The 22,431-nt window shown below is 45.1% G+C and overlaps 1 protein-coding gene across 1 annotated transcript in view; it reads right to left on the bottom strand.

The window, feature by feature from the left end:
* The window catches only part of acsf2 (acyl-CoA synthetase family member 2), a 358,345-nt gene that overhangs the window by 65,760 nt on the left and 270,154 nt on the right, over positions 1 to 22,431 (bottom strand). The window contains exons 11-13 of the mRNA XM_068057776.1: positions 7,198 to 7,305; positions 5,733 to 5,884; positions 3,479 to 3,620 (exon numbers count right to left, since the gene is read on the bottom strand). Coding sequence (XP_067913877.1) covers positions 3,479 to 3,620; positions 5,733 to 5,884; positions 7,198 to 7,305 — 402 coding nt within the window. The remainder of the gene's footprint in view (positions 1 to 3,478; positions 3,621 to 5,732; positions 5,885 to 7,197; positions 7,306 to 22,431) is intronic.

Below are 22,431 nucleotides of genomic sequence, written 5' to 3'. Positions count from 1 at the left end.
TATTCTAACCACCCCAACCCATTTACTGAGCTACAGGAACTCTACAAGAATTCTTAAAATCATTCAGGAGAACTTTTTTAGCCAGTATGTAGTGTTAGACAAACCCCCCACCTGCCAAGACTGAGGCACACATTATTCCGCCACATGAACATTAAAAGTTAAACATTGCAAGCCGCTGACTGGAAAGACATTTGCATAGTACCAGACAATGTGGAAACAAAGGGAACCAGTCCCCACCCCAATACACAGAAGAGACCTGGTCAAACCAGTCAGTCACCTGACCACCTGCTGGCCAACTAGGGGAGTTTTAAACTGGAAAAGCAAACTTTGAATTGAGACAGCTCCTGGCTCCTGGTTTGATAAGACCTCTCCTGTCTGCCCTCATCTCGCTCCCACCAGCTTCAGAAACCATTGAAGACACGTAAACTCAAAGAGAGAAAAGTCTCCTATGTGAACAAGGTTTAAGAAGAATACTGGGCCCCAACGAAACGCAAGACCATATCTTCAATCAAGGACTACAGCGAAGCACAGTAACAAGATATTGCCTCAAACTGTTCCACTTTATCTTTTCTTCTCTTTTCTGTCGCTATCTGCATGTATATCGTGTTCATACTAGTGTGGGCGCGTCATATATCTGTAGGCGTGAACTGTATTAGAGCTTAAGTTTAATAAATTTCACTTTTCCTCTTTAAACCCAAGAAAGCCTGTTTGTGCTCATTTCTTTGTCTTATAATTGGAAAGCTGTGAACAAGGATTCACAAAGGGGGAAGCTCAAAACACAGTGTGTTTAAAATTAAACCCTGTTACAATAAGACCAGGTGAAGACAATAACAGACTCTGAGACACCTTCCTCACTTGGTGATAACAGTAGCAAGTCCAATAAGAGAAGGGACAGTCCGGACTTAGTTTTCAGAAATGAAAGGGGTATTAGTTGGAGAGCATTTTAGTGGTAGTGATCATAATTCAGCTAGATTTAGAATAGATATGGAAAAGGATAAAGATAGACCAAGAGTAAAGGTTTCAAACTGGGGAAAGGCCAATTTTACTAAATTGAGATTTGGTAAACGTGAACTGGAAACAGCTGCTTGAAGGTAAATCAATGTCAGAGCAGTGGGAGGAACTCAAGGAGATAGAGATGGTTCAGATCAAATATGTTCCCACAAAGGAAAAGGGTGGGACTCCCAAAGCTAGACCCCCCTGGATATCAAAAAGCATAGAGTAGGATAAGGCAAAAAAGGAAAGCTTATATTAGATGCCAAAGATTCAATACTGCAGAAAGTCTAGAGGAGTTTAGAAAGTGCAGGGGTGCAATTAAAAAGGAAATTAGGAAAGCAAAGAGAGGGCATGAAACAATATTGGCAAGTAAGATCAAGGAAAACCCAAAGATGTTTTATAGATACATAAAAAGCATGAGGACAACTAAGGAAAGAGATGGGCCAATTAGAAACCAAAAAGGTAGCATGTGTGGAGGTGGAAGACGTGGGCATGATTCTTAGTGAATACTTGGCGTCAGTTTTCACAAAAGAGAGGGATGAAGCAGACATTGTAGATAAGCAGGAGGAATGTGAAATATTGGGCAGGATAAACATAATGAGGGAGGAAATATTAAGGTGTTTAGTATCTGTAAAAGTGGATAAAACACCAGGCCCGGATGAAATGTATCCTAGGCTGTTAAGAGAAGCAAGGAAGAAATAGTGGAAGCGCTGACCATCATTTTACAATCCTCTCTGGCTCCAGGTGTGGTGCTGGAGCACAGCTAACATTGTACCATTGTTCAAAAAGGGACAATAGGATGAGACTGGTGGATGATGGATAGACTGAATAATTACAGGCCAGTCAGTCTAATCTCAGTGGTGGAAAAATTACTGGAAAACATTCTGAGAGATAGTATAAATTGTCATTTAGAGAAGCACAGATTAATCACGGACAGTCAACACGGATTTGTTAAGGGAAGGCTATGTCTGACTAACTTGATTTAATTTTTTGAGGAAGTAACAAGGAGGGTCGATGATGGCAGTGCATTTGATGTAGTCTCCATGGATTTTTCTCAAGGCTTTTGGCAAGGTCCCACATGGCACACTGGTCAGAAAAAGCTCATGGGATTTAAGGGAAAGTGACAAGTTGGATCCACAACTGGCTCAGTGGCAGGAAGCGAAGGATAATGATCGATGGGTGTTTTTGTGACTGGAAGGCTGTTTCCAATGGGGTTCCGCACGGCTCAGTACTTGGTCCCTTGCTATTTGTGGTATATATCAATGATTGAGCCTTAAATGTAAGGGGCACGATTAAGAAGTTTGCAGAAGATACAAAAATTGGCCGTGTTGTTAATAGTGAGGAAGAAAGCTGCAGGAAGATGTCAATGGACCGATCAGGTGGGCAGAAAAGTGGAAAATGGAATTCAATCCAGAGAAGTATGAGACAGGGAAATCAAAGCAATGTGCAAGAACTAAAAAACCAAATATTGATTGGGATAATGTTACAGTAAAGGATAAGGAGGGTAAGAATTTCTGAAATGTGTTCAGGAGAATTTCCATGATCAGTATGTTCTTGGACCAACTAGGAAGCAGGCATTGCTGGATCTGGTGCTGGGAAATGAGGTGGGGCAAGTGGATCAACTGTCTGTGGAAGAATACTTGGGTAAGAGTGATCATTGTATCATAAAGTTTAGATTAGCAATGGAGAAGAGTAAGGAACAAACTAAAGTAGAACTTCTAAATTAGTAGAGGGCTAACTTCAATGGGATGAGAGGGGATCTAGTCAGGGTAAAATGGAACCAAAGACAGACAGGAAAAACTGCAACGGAGCATTGGGTGAGCTTTAATGAGGAAATGTTTCAGCTATAGGATAGGTACATTCCAACAAGGGTGAAAGGTAAGGGGAACCAATCCTGTGCTTCTTGGATGACGAGGGAGAATATGATGAAACAGAAAAAGAGGGTGTATAATACATGTCAGGTGAATTCTTCAAGTGAGAACCAGGGTCAAATACAGTAAGTTGAGAGGGGAAGTGATGAGTAAGATTGGCAAAGAGAGAATACAAGAATAGAATGGCAGTTAACATAAAAGGGAACCTCAAAATCATCTACTGGCATGTAAATAGTAAGCGGCTAGTAAGCAGCAGAGTGCGTCCTATTAGGGAGAACGAGGGTGATATATGGTTAGAGGTGTAAGGCAAGGCTAGAATACTTAATGAGTACTCTGTATCAGTGTTTACCAAGGAAGAGAATGTTGAGAAAATATCAGTAGAAGTGGAGATGGTAGAGGTAATGGTAGGGTGAAAATTGATAGGCGGGATGAACTAGAAAGGCTGGCTATGCTAGAGTGGATATGTCACTTGCTCCGGATTGCTTGTATCCCAGCTTGATAAGGGAAGTGAAAACACTACACCTCCACTAATACAATCAGGGAGCCATCCTGTGAGAGTTGCTGCCAGCAAGTGTACTACACCTCCATTAATATAGCCTGAGTTTGTCACTTACCTGGACTTCGTGTATTTTGGGATATGTGTGTAGAAATGCTTCCACTTCTGCAGGGTAAATATTCTCTCCTCCACGGATGACCATGTCTTTACATCGACCAACGATCTGGCAGTAACCGTACGAGTCGAGTGTGGCAATATCGCTGGAAGTGCACAACCTTTTAATTAACATTGCATTCATCCAAATTTGACCTGAGATTATCAACAGTCAAGGGTACTGTTTACTGCTGTCATTCTATGGGTCAATGATCAGGGGAGTGGGGGCTACTGCCCTTCCCTTGGTAAAGTTAATGAGTATCCGAGCCACATGGAGCATGATATCTCAGGTTTGATTCCTGGCCAAGACTCAGTTAGCTGTTCTCAGCCATGGAAAGTGTATGGGTGCTATAACTGACCTCAATATCCCTAAAGGGATATCCCAGTAGGAGTATTGTGGCAGGATTACCCCAGTAGGGATATCCCAGTAGGAGTATTGTGGCAGGAGTATCCCAGTAGGGATATCCCAGTAGGAGTATTGTGGCAGGAGTATCCCAGTAGGGATATCCCAGTAGGAGTATTGTGGCAGGATTACCCCAGTAGGGATATCCCAGTAGGAGTATTGTGGCAGGAGTATCCCAGTAGGGATATCCCAGTAGGACTATCATGGCAGGAGTACCCCAGTAGGGATATTCTAGCATGTGTATCCTGGAAGATCCAGAGATATCTCAGTAGAGAACAAAGTCTTCACTAAAGAGAGGGGGTGGGGGGAATTGACAATAATAGGATTAATGGTTAATTGGAAATCAACAAATATTTGGAACTAAGTTACAAGCTGGAATCTAACAGAGCAGTTTGGATAATATGATAAATATGAACTATTAATATCATAAATGACAGTGTTTCTATCTCTGGCACGTGCAATGATGGTGATGAGAGGGTGTATTCCAAATGTATGCTTTATTTACAAGGCTAGGACAGCACACTGACTCACTCACTGCTCCCCAGCTCCCAGTCACTAGTGCTGTGTGCATGTACTTACATATGTAGGTTCTTGCTTAGCTCGTCCTCTCCAAGACTCTTTACTTGGAGTAAGTATGTAAAGCTCTGTCAGTGTCTCCATATTCACCCCAATTACACATTGCTCTGCTCTTGGGTTTAAAAACTATCAGCTGAAGTCTGAAAGATTGTCAGTTATGTGTAAAATGATAAACCACTATCCTCCAGCAAATCATACAAACCACTAACTGTTGGTTATTGCAGGCAGCAGATCCCCACACCCAGGTGCCAACTCCTCATGTCTAAACCTGGATAGTGAATCTGTGGATGGCATCTTGGACCTAATCCCCTTTTTGCCAGATTTGACCCCGAGATGAGCTTCTGACCACATATTTACACCATCACTAAGATCGCCTATTTCCACCTTCATAACATCACCTGACTCTGCCCCGTCTCAGCTCATGTGCTGCTGAAACCCTCATACATGCCTTTGTTGCCTCTAGACTTGACTATTCCAATGCACTCCTGGCCACCCTCCCATATTCTACCTTCTGTAAACATGAGGTCATCCAAAACTCTGCTTTCCGTGTCCTAACTCGCACCAAATCCTGTTCACCTATTACCCTCTGTGCTCATTGACCTACAATGGCTCCCGGTTAAGCAATGTTTCAATTTTAAAATTCCCATCCTTGTTTTCAAACCCCTCCATGGCCATGCCTCTCCCTATCTCTGTAATCTCATCCAGCCCTACAAACCGGTCAAGATATCTGCACTCCTCCAATTCTAATCTCTTGAACATCCCTGATTTTAATTTTTCCACCATTGGAAGCCATGCCTTTAGCTGCCTAGGCCCCAAGCTCTAGAATTCCCTCCCTAAAGCTCTCCAACTCTCCACCTTGCTTTGCTCCTTTAAGGCGCTCATTAAAACGTACTCTTTGACCAAATCTTTGCCCATCTGCCCTAATATCTAGCTTGATGTTAAGTTCTGTTTCATAATGTCCCTGTTTTATTATGTACAAGGCATTATATAAATACAAGCTGTTGTTGTGGCTGCCTAGTGTCCACATGTGCAGTGTCCAGCCCAGATCCCTGGATACCAAACAAAGAAGGAACCTGGGCTGGACAAACTGAGCCCCATTGCAGTGATCGGCCAAGACCAGACCTGAAGTCTGTGACTTAACTGGTCGAAATGACTCAGTGTCACAGCAGGCAGGCCAATTGCTCATTCAGCCATCCAGTGACCCTCTAGTCCTACTGAAAGCTAGGCAGAGTTGACTCACCCTGTTTTGTACCAGCCCTCTGGTGTGATACTTTCCTTTGTCTTTTCCGGTTCGTTCCAGTACCGCAACATAACACTGTATCCGCGGATCCAAAGCTCCCCCGCCGTGTTCAAAGGAAGGACTTCTTCAGTTTGGAGATGCACAATTTTGGCCTGTAACACAGATTAGAATACCTTGATATAGGTCCAGAGGAGTCGTATATTAATCTCAAGGACACTGCTGCAAGCAACCCATGAGAAAAATCTTGGGACATTTTAAAAAGTTTTTTTTGATTTCATAATACTTTTGCACAATTAAAGTTGGAAAAAAGGGTTGTTTGACTGAGTCAGTTTGCTTTCCAATTGGCCTGAGAATGCAGTGCCTTTGAAGATTGGCATGCCAGGTGACCAATGCCTGGAGTGTGGGGTGGGGCAGTTGGTGGTGGAGTGTCATGTGATGAAATATAGCCAACCAGAATTGGCAACACTGTTCGATCGCTCCAGACATTTAAATTTCTGCAAGCATTTAGTGAGAAATAACCAGCAGCAGCAAAGATACACCAGGGAGAAAGAGTAACTGCAGCTAAAGGCCTACTACCCGACCCGACCCTGACGACATGTGTCGGGTTCGGGTCGGGTCGCACTTCCGGGTCCGGCATTCGGGCTTGGGTCAGGTCAGACACTCTCCAGCACCACCTCCGGTAAGTGGCTCCAATGTTAATGTACTTTTTGGACTAGAAAGGTGGTTTCTTTATAGTTATTTTAAGCTTGTGCAGATAAGCAACAAAGTGAAAAACAGAAGGTAGGGTTGGGCGTGGGAAAAAATGAAAGGACTCGGGCCAGGTCGGGCTCGGAGTCAGATGTGGTTCTGTCGGGATCGGGTCGGGTTTCATTTACAGATCCAAGCCGGCCTTTAACTGCAGCAGCTCTGCTTTATACGACCTTTGACATAACACAACATCCTAGCAAGGAGAGCTGCAGCCAGCGGTAACCATGGCACTGACTCAGAGCTGAACTCACCTTTTGTTTGTCGAGAGAGTCAGGCAGGGCCTGAGGAAGTGAACTGGTGCCTCACTCACAACCAAGAAGCAGAGAAGTGTTGCCAGATATAGTACCAAACCAGTCAGGGAGGGGAAGAGATAGTGGGGGAGGAGACAGAGAGATAGCAAATAGTGATAAGGATATATGGGGAAATATAAAGGAGAGAGAAGAAGAGGGGGAGTGAAAGAAACAACGATGAAAGGAAATGCAAGAAGGGGGAAAGAGCAAGAACGAGAGAGAACGAGAAAGAGAGAGAGAGACGGAGAACAAGAGTAAAAAAGAGAGAAAGGAAAGAATGAAAAGATAAAGGTCAAAGCAGAGAAGGGAAGAGAGCAAAAGGGGTAGAAGGTAAAAAGGAGGAAGAGGAGGGGCAGGAGAGAGAAATGAAGCCATGCCAACTTAAATATACAGTTCATCAGCAACTAACTGAACTGCCACAATCTTACCTCGATGTGGGGTGAAACGTATCCAACTGTCTCTAGTTTCCGTTTCACTTCATCCATTGGGAATCCCTGAAAGGTGACTGGACTGTTCTCTGTTGTCCCATATGCTCCCTGTTAAAACAGAGGATGTACTGTCATTCACAGTAACAACCATTTTTCTACTGATGAAGTTGTTGGTTTAGGCAGACTGTTGAGCTGTAATGGCATCACATTCACTGGTCCATCACTACATGATCCAATGAATGGGCTCTGAGATAAAGCCAGTGTTGGCCTGGTCTTACACTGCGGTCAGAGAATGGGGGGGGTGGGTGGTAATTGGGACAGACCCTCTGTGGAAATTAATACCCTGTGACTTTTGGAGTCTGGGCTATCCTTTGCATTGTCCAGGGATGGTAGTTCCATCACCAGCTCTTTTCTGTTTCCTCCCTCCCTTTGCCAAATTAGTTTAACTTCTGTCCAACAGTATGAGTTGAGTCTCCTACATTACAACAATGATTGCAGTTCAAACGTACTGGCTGACACAGGGAAAACCAATCAAGGCAAGAGGCGGCATTTTTCAAATGCTTCCTGTAAGGAAGAAAGAAATGATTTGGATTTAGACAAGGGAAAGACTGAAGCTGGCAGTGAGATGTCTTGAAATTCAGTTCAGTAGATTGGAACAGCGGGAGGCCATTCAGCCCCTCGAGTCTGTTCCAGAACGGTACGGATAACAGGCAGGTAGAGAAAATTAATAGTTGGGAAGTTATGAGCAGCACATTGAATTTTCACATCAGCTCTCGGTGGCTGGGTGTGAGGAGTTGAAAAATACCCTAAAGCTAATTTTTGAGCAGTCCAGGCAGTGGGGTTTTGTGTACTGCCAGTTAGCTGCGTTCCAGTAGTGTAGTGACTATGTCACTGGACGAGTAATCTAGAAACAGGAGTTCAAATCTCACAGCTGTTTGAGAATTTGAATTCAGTTTTAAAAAATCCAGTCAAAAAGCTGGGAACAGTAAACGTGACCATGAAGCTATCGGATTGTTGTATAAAACCCACCTGGTTCACTAATATCCTTTAGGGAAGGAAACCTGCCATCCTTACCTGGTCTGGGCCTGTATGTGACTCCAGTCCCATACCAACATGGTTGACTCTTAACAGCTCTCTGAAGTGGCCAAGCCAGCAACTCAGTTGTACCAAAGCAGTGGTCCAAGCCGGTATCTCATCACCAGCTTCTCAGGGCAACCAGAGTTGGACTTACCAGTGACATTGTGAAAAGCTGATAAAGTGATGAATGAGGTAATGGGCTAAAGACAGAGATGCTCTGTAACTGGGAATGGAATGGATCCATCCCAAGGGGATGAGGGAAAGGGGAGGGCTCTATAGTACACCTGAGCTTCAATGCTGGCCTTTCTTAGTCCCTTGAGCACATAATCCAGGCTGACACTCCAGTGCAGTACTGACGGAGTGCTGCACTGTCGGAGGTGTAGTCTTTCAGATGAGACGTTAAATTGAGGCCCTGTCTGTCCTCTCAGATGGATGTAAAAGATCCTACGGCACTGTTTCGAAGAAGAGACGGGAGTTCTCCCTGGTGTCCTGGCCAATATTTATCCTTTAATTAACATCACAAAAACAGATTTCTGATTATCACATTGCTGTTTGTGGGATCTTGCTGTGTGCAACTGGCTGCCATGTTTCCTAAATTACAACAGTGACTACAGTTCAAAAAGTACTTCATTGTCTGTAAAGCACTTTGGGATGTCCTGTGGTTTTGAAAGGTGCTATATAAATACAAGGGCAGGGTCCCAGGGGAAGGGCCCAGTCCCATAGTGCACCAGACGATGGGCTCAATCCAGCAACAAACCAATACATGGAAGGAACAAGTTTGAACTATCTAAACAACATTCACTGATTGGCCGCTTTCAACCTGGAAACTGGATCTATTTCAAAGACAGCTTTAAATAAACTGTCAGATACAATAGGAGAGAGATGGAGAGACACTGCTACTTAAAACAAAGTGTTTATCAGCACTGTAGGCAAATGAGGACTGTTACCCAAACCTGTTAACAAAGTTATTAAAATTAGTGCTTGAGCAACCACAAATGAGAATGTGTCATCATTAACTCCAGTCAATCCAAGATATTCATGAGAGGGGATATTACCAAACACAGCACCCTCCTTACAGCTTAGGGATGTCACTTATCGGATCTCCTTTAATCCTTCCAATGGCCAAATTGGTTTGAATATTAGACGCAGCCTTTGGTGTAACTGGTGCTGACGCATTACTATAGACAAAAGCTGAACACCTCAGTCAATCTGACTCAGTTATCAATCAATAAATATATCTACAAATCTGTTGGGAAGTTACAGACCTTTAATGGAGCAAAAATGCAACTTCCTAACCTTTGTGCTGATGTTTTGTATTTGCTAACATGATACAGATCAGCTGTGATCGAATTGAATGGTGGAACAGACTCGAGGGGCTGAATGGCCTCCCGCTGTTCCAATCTACTGAACTGAATTTCAAGACATCTCACTGCCAGCTTCAGTCTTTCCCTTGTCTAAATCCAAATCATTTCTTTCTTCCTTACAGGAAGCATTTGAAAAATGCCGCCTCTTGCCTTGATTGGTTTTCCCTGTGTCAGCCAGTACGTTTGAACTGCAATCATTGTTGTAATGTAGGAGACTCAACTCATACTGTTGGACAGAAGTTAAACTAATTTGGCAGAGGGAGGAAGGAAACAGGAAAGAGCAGAAAAGAGCAGAAACGAGATCAGAGGACAGAGATATAAACAGCAGTAAAATTAGCTCAACAATTGCAGGAATGATAGAGTCATAGAATCATAATGACACAGAAGGAGGCCATTCAGCCCATCAAGTCCATGCCAGTTTTCTGTAGAGCAATCCAGTCAATCTCATTCCCCTGTTCTATCCCTGTAGCCTTGTAAGTCTATTTCCCTCAAGTGCCCATCCAAAAAGTCCTGCCACCTTCTAAGATCGATGCACATGCACCCCTCTGTCCGTCTGTCCCTGTGCACTCTTTCGAACTGTGTCATTAAGTCTATATTGCCTCTCCCTATCCCTTCTGCAAAATGCATCACCTCACACTTTGTATTAAATTCCACTTGCCCATTCTGCTAGCCTATCTATGTCCTCTTGCAGTCAATTGTTATCATCCTCACTGTTTGCCACACCCCCAAGATTGGTATCATCAGCAAATTTTGAAATTTTACTCTGTATTCCAATATTCAAGTCATTTATATATGTCAATAAAGCAGTGGTCTCCGCACTGAACCTTAGGGAACACCACAGTCCACCATCCTTCAGTTTGAAAAGCAGCCACTTATCATGACTCACAGTTTTCTGTCCTTAAACCAATTTTTTAAATCCAAGCTGACACTGACTCTCTTATATCATGAGCTTCAATTGTGTTGACCAGCCTTTTATGTGGTAATTTGTCAAACACTTTCTTAAAATCCATGTGGACAACATCCATTACAGTCCCTTCATCAACCTTCTCTATTACTTCATCAAAAAATTCATTAGATTAGTCAAACATGATCTGACTTTTTCAAATCTGTGCTGTCTCTCTTAATTAACTCAAACCCCTCCAAGTGCCTTGATTATTGTTTCTAAAACCTTTCCCACCACTGATGTTAAACTGACCAGTCTGTAGTTATTAGGAATGTCCTTACACCCTTTCTTGAATACGGCTGTCACATTTGCCACTTACAATCCTCTGGCACCTCCCCCATATCCAGGGAAGTTTGAAAGATTATGGCAAGCCCTTCCGCTGTCTCCATCCCCAATTCCTTTAACAACCTGGGATGCAAACCATCCAGAACAGGCGACTTATCCACTCTAAGCATAGCCAGCCTTTCCAGTACATCCTGACTATCACTTTTCACCCCATCCATTAACTCTACCATCTCCATATCAACCAATATTTTGTCAGCATCGTCTTCCTTGGTAAATACCGATACAAAATACTCATTAAGTATTCGAGCCTTGCCCTGCACCTCTAAGCATATATCGCTATCTTTGTCCCTAATAAGCCCCACCTCACACTATCCACTTATTATTTACATGCCGGTAAAGATTTTTGCATTCCCTTTTATGTTAACTGCCATTCTATTCTCATATTCTTTGCCAGTCTTATTTTCCTCTTCACTTCCCCTCTCAACTTGTTGCATTTGGCCTGGTTCTCACTTGAAGAATTTACCTGACCGTCTTTTTAGTTTCATCATATTCTCTCCATCCCTCATCATCCAAGGAGTCTTGGCTTTGGTCCCCTTACCTTTCACCCTTGTTGGAATTTACCTGAAACATCTCCTCCTTAAAGATCACCCATTATTCAGTTGCAGTTTTTCCTGTCAGTCTTTGGTTCCAATTTACTGTGGCCGGATCTTCTCATCCCATTGAAGTTAGCCCTCTTCCAATTTAGAAGTTCTACTTGAGATTGTTCCTTGCTCTTCTCCATTAAGATTTGATGATCACTCTTACCCAAGTGTTCTCTCATAGACACTTGGCCCATCTCATTCCCCAGTAACAGTTGTTTTTTATTCTTTCATGGGATGTGGGCAGCGCTGGCTAGGCCATCATTTATTGCCAATCCTTAATTGCCCTTGAGAAGGTGGTGGTGAGCTGCCTTCTTGAACTACTGCAGTCCAGCTGGTGTGTGTACACCCACAGTGCTGTTCGGGAGGGAGTTCCATACTTTGACCCAGCGACAGTGAAGGAACGGCGATATAGTTCCAAGTCAGGATGGTGTGTGACTTGGAGGGGAACTTGTAGGTGGTGGTGTTCCCATGCATCTGCTGCCCTTGTCCTTCTAGGTGGTAGAGGTCACGGGTTTGGAAGGTGCTGTCGAAGGAGCCCTGGTGAGTTGCTGCAGTGTATCTTGTAAATGGTACACACTGCTGCCACTGTGCTCCAGTGGTGGAGGGAGTGAATGTTTGTGGGGGTGCCAATCAAGCTAATTGCTTTGTCCTGGATAGTGTTGAGCTTCCTGAGTGTTGTTGGAGCCTCATCCATCCAGGAAAGTGGAGAGTATTCCATCACACTCCTGACTTGTGCAATGCCTCCTTCCTAGTTGGACCAAGAACATAATGGTCAAGGAAGTTTTCCTGAACACATTTCAAAAATTCTTCCCCATAATTTCCCTTTACTCTAATATTATCCCAATTGATATTTGGGGAACTAAAGTCCCCCAATATCACCACTCTATAGTTCTTGTACATCTCTGTGATTTCCCTGCAGATTTGCTCTCTATCTCTCACGATTTGGAAGCCTATAGAATACCCCCAGTGATCATAACTTTCTTGCTTCACAACTCGAACCAAATGGACTCTGTCTTTGTTCCTCAAGGACCTCCTCTCTTTCCAGTTGAGGCTGGGAACACACAATCTTAGTGCTGCCTCCTTGTTTCAATGATTTCGGCGTGTTGCTGAACGTGACCCGCACTGCTGACTGGCTGCACGTTCAACAGAAGGATAACGGTGTGTGAGGGTAGCACGTGTTCCAGCTGGCTTCCAGCTCTTAAACACAGTCTGTACCTCTTAAAGGGACTGACTGAAAGGAAGCTGCTGTTGACTGCCAGTGCCGTAAGATGAAACAAAATAAACGGTGCACCAGGGCAGAGAGAGGGCTGCCATATTCACGGAGGTGGTGCTGGAGGACTTAGTCACAGATTCAACAGGAGGAGAGCAGCTATGTTTCTGTGGGGGCCAGGAGGCCCTCAATGAATGCTCTCTGAAGAGAATGGGAGCAGGTGGCCGTAGGGGTGAATGCCCGAAGTCTGGTCCTGAGGACCTGGCAGCAGTGCCAAAAGATGTTTAATGATCTTACGCAAGTGGTCAAGGTCAATGAATGTACCTTCACATGAGATCTCCTAACCACCATGACACCAACCTCTCCCGCTGCCCAATGTACCACACCCCCATCACTCACCCTGCAGCAATCCCAACACTCAGGACCCACACCTAACATTCAGATTCTCTACCCCATCCTCATACACCTTCCAGTGATGTCAGCCTCACACCTTCTCACTGCCTCCACATACCGCCAGTTATTCAGCAGGCACATCATCCAAACACAGTCGAACACAATCACTGACATTCTGTCCTCTCTCTTGCAGAGCAAAGTGGCACAAAATACAAGGGAGCAGCAGAGGATGGGCGGGGCCAGGCCTGCCTTCATCCTCTGAGCCTGACGGAGGGGATGGTGCTCCGTATCATACTGTCAGCAGTGACAGAGTCCGTAGCTTCCAGCATCGACAAGAGCGTTCAGGATGATGATATGAAACTGCCTTGTGCCCTTTCTCAATCCCTACTTCACCCTGATCCTGTGATCTGGCATGAGTTGCGAGCTGCAGATGGTGTGTCCATGGACGTCTTGCTTTCCACCCCAGTACCCCCTTCACTTACCGCTACCCTCCTCTTCTGATTTGCTGCTTTCAGATATCCAAGAACTGCTGCCTGCACAGCCACAGCTGCCTGCCCAGCCACAGCTGCCCCAGGAGGAAGAGAGAGAATAATCCCACACCACTGATGAAGAAGCACCGTCACTTGTTCTGACACTGGCAGCCACCAGATCAGATACTGGGACTGCACAAACTTTAGAAATAAGAAAGAAAGGCTTGCATTTATACAGCACCTTTCACGACCTCAAGATGCTGCAGAGCGCTTTACAGCCAATGCAGTACTTTTGAAGTGTAGTCACTGTTGTAATGTAGGAAATGCAGCAGCAAGCTCCCACAAACAGCAATGTGATAATGTCCAGATGATCTGGTTTTAATGATGTGGATTGAGGGATAAATATTGGCTAGGACACCAGGAAGAACTCCCCTGTTCTTCCTTGAAATAGTGCCATGGGATCTCTTACGTCCACTTGAGAGGGCAGACAGCATCTTGGTGTAACGTCTCATCTGAAAGACGATGTATCTGACAGTGTAGCACTCCCTCAGTACTGCACTGGTGTGTCAGCCTAGATTTTTTTACTCAGGTACTGGGGCTAAATTTTCCCCACGGAGGTGGGAAACAGGAGTTGGGACTGGGAAACTGATTAAAGTCAAGATTTCACATGGGTGAGCCCTTAATTGGCATGGAATTGGGTTCTTTGTCCAATTTATTGTGATGCCCTTCAGAGGCGTTCCAGCCGAAGCACCCAGCTGCAGTGCAAGGTAAATGCCTGTGTAAGGCATTAGTGAGACCGCACCTGGAGTATTGTGTACAGTTCTGGTCCCCTTACTTGAGGAGGGATGTAGTTGCATTGGAGGCAGTTCAGAGGAAGTTCACTAGATTGATTTCAGGGATGAGGGGTTTGTCTTATGAAGAGGGATTGAGCAGTTTAGGCCTTTACTCTCTGGAGTTTAGAAGAATGAGAGGAGATCTAATTGAGGTATATAAGATGATTAAGGGGATTGACAAAGTAGATGTAAGAGGATGTTTCCTCTGGTGGGGCAATCTAGGTCATTGTTTTAGGCTAAGGCGTAGCAGATTTAAAACAGAGATGAGGAGAAATTACTTCTCTCAAAGGGTCGTGAGTCTGTGGAATTCACTACCCCAGTGTGCGGTGGATGCCGGGACATTGAGTAAATTTAAGGAGGAGATAGACTAATTTTTAATTAGCAAAGGGTTGAAGGGTTATGGAGAATGGGCAGGAAAGTGGAGTTGAGGCCGAGATGAGATTAGCCATGATCGTATTGAATGGAGGGGCTGAATTGCCTAATCCTGCTCCTAGTTCTTATGACCTTATGTAAGTCACTGGGAGGACGCTTCAACAAGAAAGTGCCCTCTCAAACTGCAATAAAAAAAATATAAAAAGCAGCCAGGCCATCACTGTGGGGGTGGGATGGGAGAGGCGGAGGGGGAGGGGGTGGCTGGAAAATTCCAGTCAGCCTCCTAGATGTATCTTTATCAAAGTTCCAAATGATCCTAATTGCCTGCCCAGCTCATGGGGAATGATGGCCGTCCTGGGTCCTGAACCCATGACAGCCAGTCAGGAATCAGGTCAGGAAACCGGCACGGTGGCCAGTCTTGTAATTTTCAGGCCCTGTCCATCTCCATTCCCGATATTAGCGGGGCCTGAAAATTCAGCCCTTGGTGTGGGGCTTCTGACTCAAAGGTGAGAGTGCTACCAACTGAGCCACAGCTGACACTACTAGAGAGTCTGGATCAGCATGTGGTGAGTCACCCACTGGGCATGAGTGAGCTGCAGCAAGGTCAAGGGGAAAGGACATCTCCTGTACCAGCTTACTGCTACAGGGACCTCAGATGAGGACTTTGATGGGGTGACATGCGGGAGAACACTGATAAGAATGCACACAGAGATGCTTGGTGCATTGGCAGGCCTGCCAGATGGCTTTGTGCCATTGTCGAGGAGTATGGAGGAGTCTGGCTTCAATGTGGCCGAGGGCAGAGCAGAGTGTAGAGCTTGGAGCCCATCCTTTCTACCATGGAAGCAGTGACCAACTCCATGAGAGTATTAGCAGACCCAGCCGTGATGCAGCGTGTGGTGGCCACTGTCTTAGTTTCCACCGCAGCACAAGCAGAAGCTACCCATCCGCTCAGTGCTGTAGTGGTAGCTCATACAGAGGTTCTGAGATCCACACTTACTGCCAAGCAGGTTCAGACTGCTGCTATCATGGCTGCCCCTCTTAAAGACAAGATGCATTGAATGAAAGGAGGCTGTTACTGACTGTCGGTGCTGCAATTGGAGAGAAGGGAAATGGAGCACTAGGGCAGAAAGAGGGCTCCCAGGTTCACGGATGTGGTGCTAAAGTCCATATTCATGGAGGTGCCCTTACTGTTGCCTCTCAGCCAGCCAGCCTATTCGACTCTCTTGGCATCGATGACCTCCAGTTCCTCTCAGATACATCAATGGACAGCGTACTGGGATATGTTCGATATGTTGTTTGCCCCTGCATGGGAAGATTCGGTTGCACAGAAGTTTAATGCCACTATAACTTTTATGGCTGCTGGCAGTGCCATCCTTGCACTGGTGGGAGGCTCCATGTCAGGTTGAAGGAGGTGGCACAGGTCTGTGACTACCTCCTTGTTGAATCTGAGTCACCTCAGGCATTGCTCCTGGGTGAGGTGGGGGTGGGTGAAGTGGTCTTTAAAGACTGGTAGGCAGGGTTTTCTGGAGAGCCCTCCTGCTTCCTTTGTGCAGAGCTTTCTCTCTCTCTTTGCAGCCTCTGCTCCATATTTTGGTCGTGTTGTAGACCCAGAGGCCGTGCAACTGCAGTCCCTCTACCTCGTGCACAATTGGGTCACTAAATCCTGTTACCTCCATGAATGTAGGCAGCAGCTCTCCAAACACAAGCCACAGTATTTTCTCTCACTTTACCTAAACTGAAGTAAGTCAAAAGTGCTTCACCAGCAAGCTGGATGCTGGCCCTTTAAAAAATGCTCCTAGCTAGTGGGGAGGTTCCCTCGTGCTGCTGAACACATGTTCAGCTGTGAGTGATTAACACAAGTGTTCATTGGAGATTACATCGGATATACGGCACAGAAACAGGCCATTTGGCCCAAACAGTCCATGCCAGCTATGCACAAAGTTAATAAAATGAGCATCAAAACAGCGTGGGCCTCGCCGGAAGTTGCTGGGAGCATGCTTCCTTAGCATCGACATTATGGAGCCCGATGAGGAAAGAAGCAGTGTTGGATCTGGTTCTGGGAAATGAAGTAGGTTAAGTGGATTGCATTACAGCAGCAGAACATCTAGCTTACAGTGACCACAACATAATTTGGTTTAGAGTAATTATGGAAAGCGGTCAGAAAAGATCAAAGGTAAAAATGCTCAACTTGGCAAGAACTAATCTCAGTAATTTAAGAATTCTCGAATGGTTACAGTACAGAAGGAGGCCATTTAACCTGAGTTCTCCACACCAGCTCTCTGCAAGAGCAGTTCAGCCAATCCCACTCTTCCACCTTTTCCCTTTGCCCTGTAAACTTTGTTCTCTTCAGGTGTTTATCCAATTCCCTTTTGAAAGCCCCAATTGAACCTGCCTCCACCACACTCTCAGGCAGTGCATTCCACATCCTAACCACTCGCTGTATAAAATAGCTTTTCCTCATGTTGCCTTTGGTTCTTTTGCCAATCACCTTAAATCAGTATCCTCTGGTCCTCCCAATTTTGAACATTTCTATCAAATCTCCTCTCAACTGTCTCTTCTCTAAGGAGAAAGCCCAAGCTTCTCCAAAGTACCTTTGTGACGGAAGTTCCTCGTCACCCAGAACCACTCTCGTAAATCTTTTCTGCACCCTCTCCAAAGCCTTCACTTCCTTCCTGAATTGGACATAATCCTCCAGTTGAGGTTGAATCAGAGTTTTATAAAGGCCCATTATGACTTCCTTGCTTTTGTGCTCTATGCCTCTATTTATAAAGCCCTTTTTAACCACTTTCTCAACCTGCCCTGTCACCGTCAATAATTTAGAAGAAGGGACCTAACACAGGTAGAAAGGAAAAGGTGATTGCGGGGGAAAGCAGTAACGGAGCAATGGAGGGCATTCAGGTATGAACTAGGCATATTCTTTTGAAGGGAAAAGGTAAAACATCCAAAGCTAATATCACATTGCTGTTTGTGGGAGCTTGCTGTGTGCAAATTGACTGCTGTGCTTCCTACATTACAACAGTGACTACATTTCAAAAGTACTTCATTGGCTGCAAAGCGCTTTGAGACGTCCAGTGGGCATGAAAGGCTCTACAGAAATTCAAATCTTTCTTTTTTCTTTGATTGAGGAATAAATACTGACCAGGACACCAGGGAGAACTCCCCTGCTCTTCTTTAAAATAGTGCCATGGGATCTTTTATATCCACCCAAGCAGGCAGATGGAGGCTCGGTTTAACGTCTCATCTGAGAGATGACACCTCCAACAGTGCAGCACTCCCTCAATACCACACTGGAGTATCAGACCAGATTGTTGTGCTCAAGTTTTGGAGTGGGACTTGAACCTACAGTCTTCTGACTAAGAGGTAAGAGTCAGCCACCGCTGACACACATAACTAAATAATGCACATGAAAAGAAAGTCAGTCTGGGCTTGACTTGAAGTTAGATCCCAAAGGTGAAACACCTTTGTCTGAAACGACCAGGTGAGAAAGGGGTCTAGGGTTCCCTTTCAGCCTTCACCTGGTCTTACTGTAACAGGGTTTAATTTTAAACACAGCGTGTTTTTAGCTCCCCCTTGGTGAATCCTTGTTCACCGCTTTCCAATTATAAGGCGAAGAAACCAGCACAAACAGGTTTTCTTAGGTTTAAAGAATAAAAGTTGAAATTTGTTAAACTTAAACTCTAATTCGGTTGACACCTACGGACACCTGACACACCCACACTAGCATGCATACACGACACACACATGCAAATAGAGACAGAAAAGAACAGAGGAAAAATAAAGTGGAAAAGTTTGAGGCAATATCTGAACAGTTGTTGTTACAGTTCTTCGAGCTCACTGTAGAGTCTTTGATTGTAGGTAGATCTTGCTTTTCATTGGGGCCCAGCATTCTTCTTAAACCTTGTTCGCTGTTGGAGACTTTTCTCTCTTGTGGTTCATGTGTCTTCAGTGGTTTCAGAGGCTTGTGAGAAAGAGATGGGAGCAGACAGGAGAGAGATCTTCTCAGTCCAGGAGAAAACAGACTTTCTGACTTCCAACTCTCTGTGGCCAGTTCAAAAGAAAAGCCTGGAACAGCCAGTTAGTCATGTGACCAGCTGGTCTAGGCAGTCCTGGCCCTTGTGGATTGTATCCTTCTTAGCAGGCCCTGGAATGTGCTTCCTCACCTTCAATGTCTGTTAGTATGTAAATATTTTTTTCCAGCCATGGCTGATCTGTTTAACGAGTAATTTCCTCGCTCCAACAACAGTTAAAAATCAATGTTCATGACAAAATGATGTGCCAGATTCTTGGCAGGTGGGGGCCTAGCATGACATTACATTTTCCCCCAGAATATTCTTTGTTCATTCATTTTTGGGGGGGTTAGGAGGCAGCAGATTAATACAAAGCCCTCATCTTGCTTTGTGCCACAACAGGCAGCTCCTGCTGAGTTCTGGAACTCATCCCTCCTTCCAAGGAACAATATGACTCAGTCTCAAACATCAAACACAACAACTTGCATTTCGGGCAGATGACCAAAAGCTTAGTCAACAGGGAGATTTTAAGAAGTGTCTTAAAGGAGGAAAGAGAGGTAGATCTGTGTCCATCTTTCCCGAAGTCCGTGTTTGAATCCCTCCAATCAGGTTTCTGCCCCTGTCACAGCGCTGAAACTGCTTTTATCAAAGTTGACTACACCATCCTCCTCCAACACCTCTCCACTGTCATCCAGCTGGCTTGGGACTGCTGTCAACTGGTTCCATTCTTATCTATCTAATCATAGCTAGAGAATCATTTGCAATGGTTTCTCTTCCCACTCGCACACTGTTACCTCTGGTGGTGTCCCCTAAGGATCTATCTTTGGCCCCTTCCTATTTCTCATCTACATGCTGCCCCTTGGCAACATCATCCAAAAGCACAGCATCAGTTTCCACATGTATGCTGACAACACCCAGCTCTACCTCACTACCACCTCTCTCACCTCCTCCACTGTCTCTGATTTGTCACATTGTTTATCCAATAAGCCGGAATTTTCCCCAACTTAAAATTGGGAAGACTGAAGTCACGGCCTTTGTTCCCCATCACAAACTCCATTCCTGAGCCACTGACTCCATCCTTCTCCCTGGCCACTGTCTATTCTGAACCAAACCGTTTGCAACCTTGGTGTCATATTTGACCCTCATATGACACTCCGACCATATATCCACTCTGTCACCAAAACTGCCTAACGCCTACCTCCACCTCCATAACGTCATCCATCTCTGACTCTGCCTTTGCTCACCTCCTGCTCAAACTCTCATCCATGCCTTTGTGACCTCTGGACTTGACTTTTCCAATGCTCTCCTGACTGGCCTCCATCTTTCACCTTCCATAAACTGGAGATCATGCAAAACTCTGCTGTCTGTATTCTAACTTGCATCAAACCTCATTCACCCATCACCCCCTGTGTTCGCTGATCTACATTGGCTCCCAGTCCAGCAAAGCCTGCATTTTAAATTTTTCATCTTTGTTTTTGAATATCCCCATAGCCTTGCCCCTCCCTATCCGTGTAATCTCCTCCAGCTCCACGACCCTCCGAGATATCTGCACTCCTCCAACCCCAGCCTCTTGAGCGTCCCTGATTTTCCGATCACCATTAGCAGCCACGCCGTCAGTTGTCTAGGTCTTAGACTCTGGAATCGCCTCTCTAAACCTCTCTAACTCTTGATTTCTCTCTCCTCCTTTAAGATACTCCTTAAAAACTACCTCTTTGACTAAGTTTTTGCTGGTCTGTCCTGATATCTCTTTACATGGCCTTGGTGTCAAATTTTGTTTGATAAAACTCTTGTGAAGCAAGGTATAAATGTAAGTTGTTGCTGTTGAGAAGCAGAGGAGGGAATTCCAGACTTAGGGTCTAGGCAGCAAAAGGCAAGACAGCCAATGGCGGAGCGATGAAAATCGGCGATGTGCAAGACGCCAGAATTGGTGGAGCACAGATAACTCAGAGGTGGCAGGGACAGAGGCGGTTCCAGAGAAAGAGACCATGGAGGAATTTGAAAACCAGGATGACATTTTAAAATCAAGGTGTTATCAAATCAGGAGTTAGTGTAGGTCAGCAAGTTGATGCGAGTTAGGGTTTGGACAGCAGAGTTTTGACTGAGCCTTACGCCACTGAGTGGCAGCATCACACAATAATCGTCTGTGGCATTGATCACATAGGCAAGCCACGAGGTCCCCACTCCATAATTCCGAACCATACGATGGGATGTCAAATAAATTTTAACAAACAGCAGCTGCAGTCCGCTTCAACTGCTGATACCCAACACCACCACCGTCGGCCCAGAGTCTGCAGAAATTCCAGTCAGATCCAAGCAAAACATTCCAATAAATCACTCCCATTCACTCGGATTGTGTAGAATTCCCTTCCAAAGATAACATTCCAATATGTCACTCACATTGCAGAGAAGTACGGATCAAAGCTCAATGTTGTAATAAACTGACTCAGTACATGCCAGGACGGCCCCAACTCTGTGACCAACCTCTGCTCATCCTATTACTCTGCATCAGCTATATCTGATATTCTTTCTCTATCCTCTCTGCTTCGGTTAGAAATATGACCCAGATACAAAGAGTCCCAGACTGAACTGAAATTCAAGAGCATTAACAAGCCGTGGAGTTGGAAAATAAGCCCACCATCTCACATATTCTACCTCTGCACCCTTACTGTGTTGAACGAAGGAATCATCACTCTGTCTCCTACTCTGTTTCACTCTTTCCCAGGACCTCCAAACTCATGTTGCTGGTTTCTCCAATCCTCAGACTGTTAAAAGCTGTGATTTTAACCCATGCAAGGAAATTAGCCTTAATGGCAAGTGGCAGACTTGTTCTGACCTGCCAGTGTGACAATCAGGCCAGATTAAATCACAGAGCTCATTACTGGGTTCCAGGCTTGATTCCCACCAAAACTGGAAGGATTGAGGAGAGCGGGAGTGAGAAATGGCCGCAGACCACTATTGGGGACCCAAGGAAACAGCCCCTGGCAGAAGCTTAATGGTGGAGTGGGTGAGGTGCAAGGTGCATTGTGAGGAAAGGGGAAGGGAAGCCGAGGACAGCTGAGGCCTAGGGATTCCTTGTGGGGCTTGGAGAAGCACTCCTACCCCTCCTGGTGCACGAGGTAAACTTTCAAAATGATTTTTACTTACCAAGATCCCATATACCCCTGGAGCCTCCTCATGCCAGCTTCACGAGGTACAGTTGGCATTGTGTGCGGGTGGCCCAAGATTAAAATAACATCTGGGTCTGAATGACATCATCAGAGCCCAACTATTGCATCTCAATGAGACCTTCCATGCTGGGGAAGACAGGTCTGTGAGAATGATGTGTGAAGCAAAGTGAATGGAGATCTGGTCATTTGGATGCTGCACTGATTTTAATATCCCATTCTTGTCAGGTGCAGGGGCTTAAAATCAGGCCTTTACAAATTAGACTTTGTTCCACCTAATCACTATTTCTTATTTATAAAAGAAAAAAGACTTACATTTCTGTAGCGCCTTTCACAGATTCAGAATGTCCTAAAGTGCTTCACAGATAATGAAATACTTCTGAAGTGTTGCAATGGTTTCTCTTCCCACTCGCACACTGTTACCTCTGGTGGTGTCCCCTAAGGATCTATCCTTGGCCCCTTCCTATTTCTCATC

Source organism: Heterodontus francisci, chromosome 26 (genome assembly GCF_036365525.1).
Source record: "Heterodontus francisci isolate sHetFra1 chromosome 26, sHetFra1.hap1, whole genome shotgun sequence".
Classification (NCBI taxonomy): Eukaryota; Metazoa; Chordata; class Chondrichthyes; order Heterodontiformes; family Heterodontidae; genus Heterodontus; species Heterodontus francisci.
The sequence above is the reverse complement of the archived record's forward strand: the minus strand, read 5'-3'. Positions and strand labels throughout refer to the sequence as shown.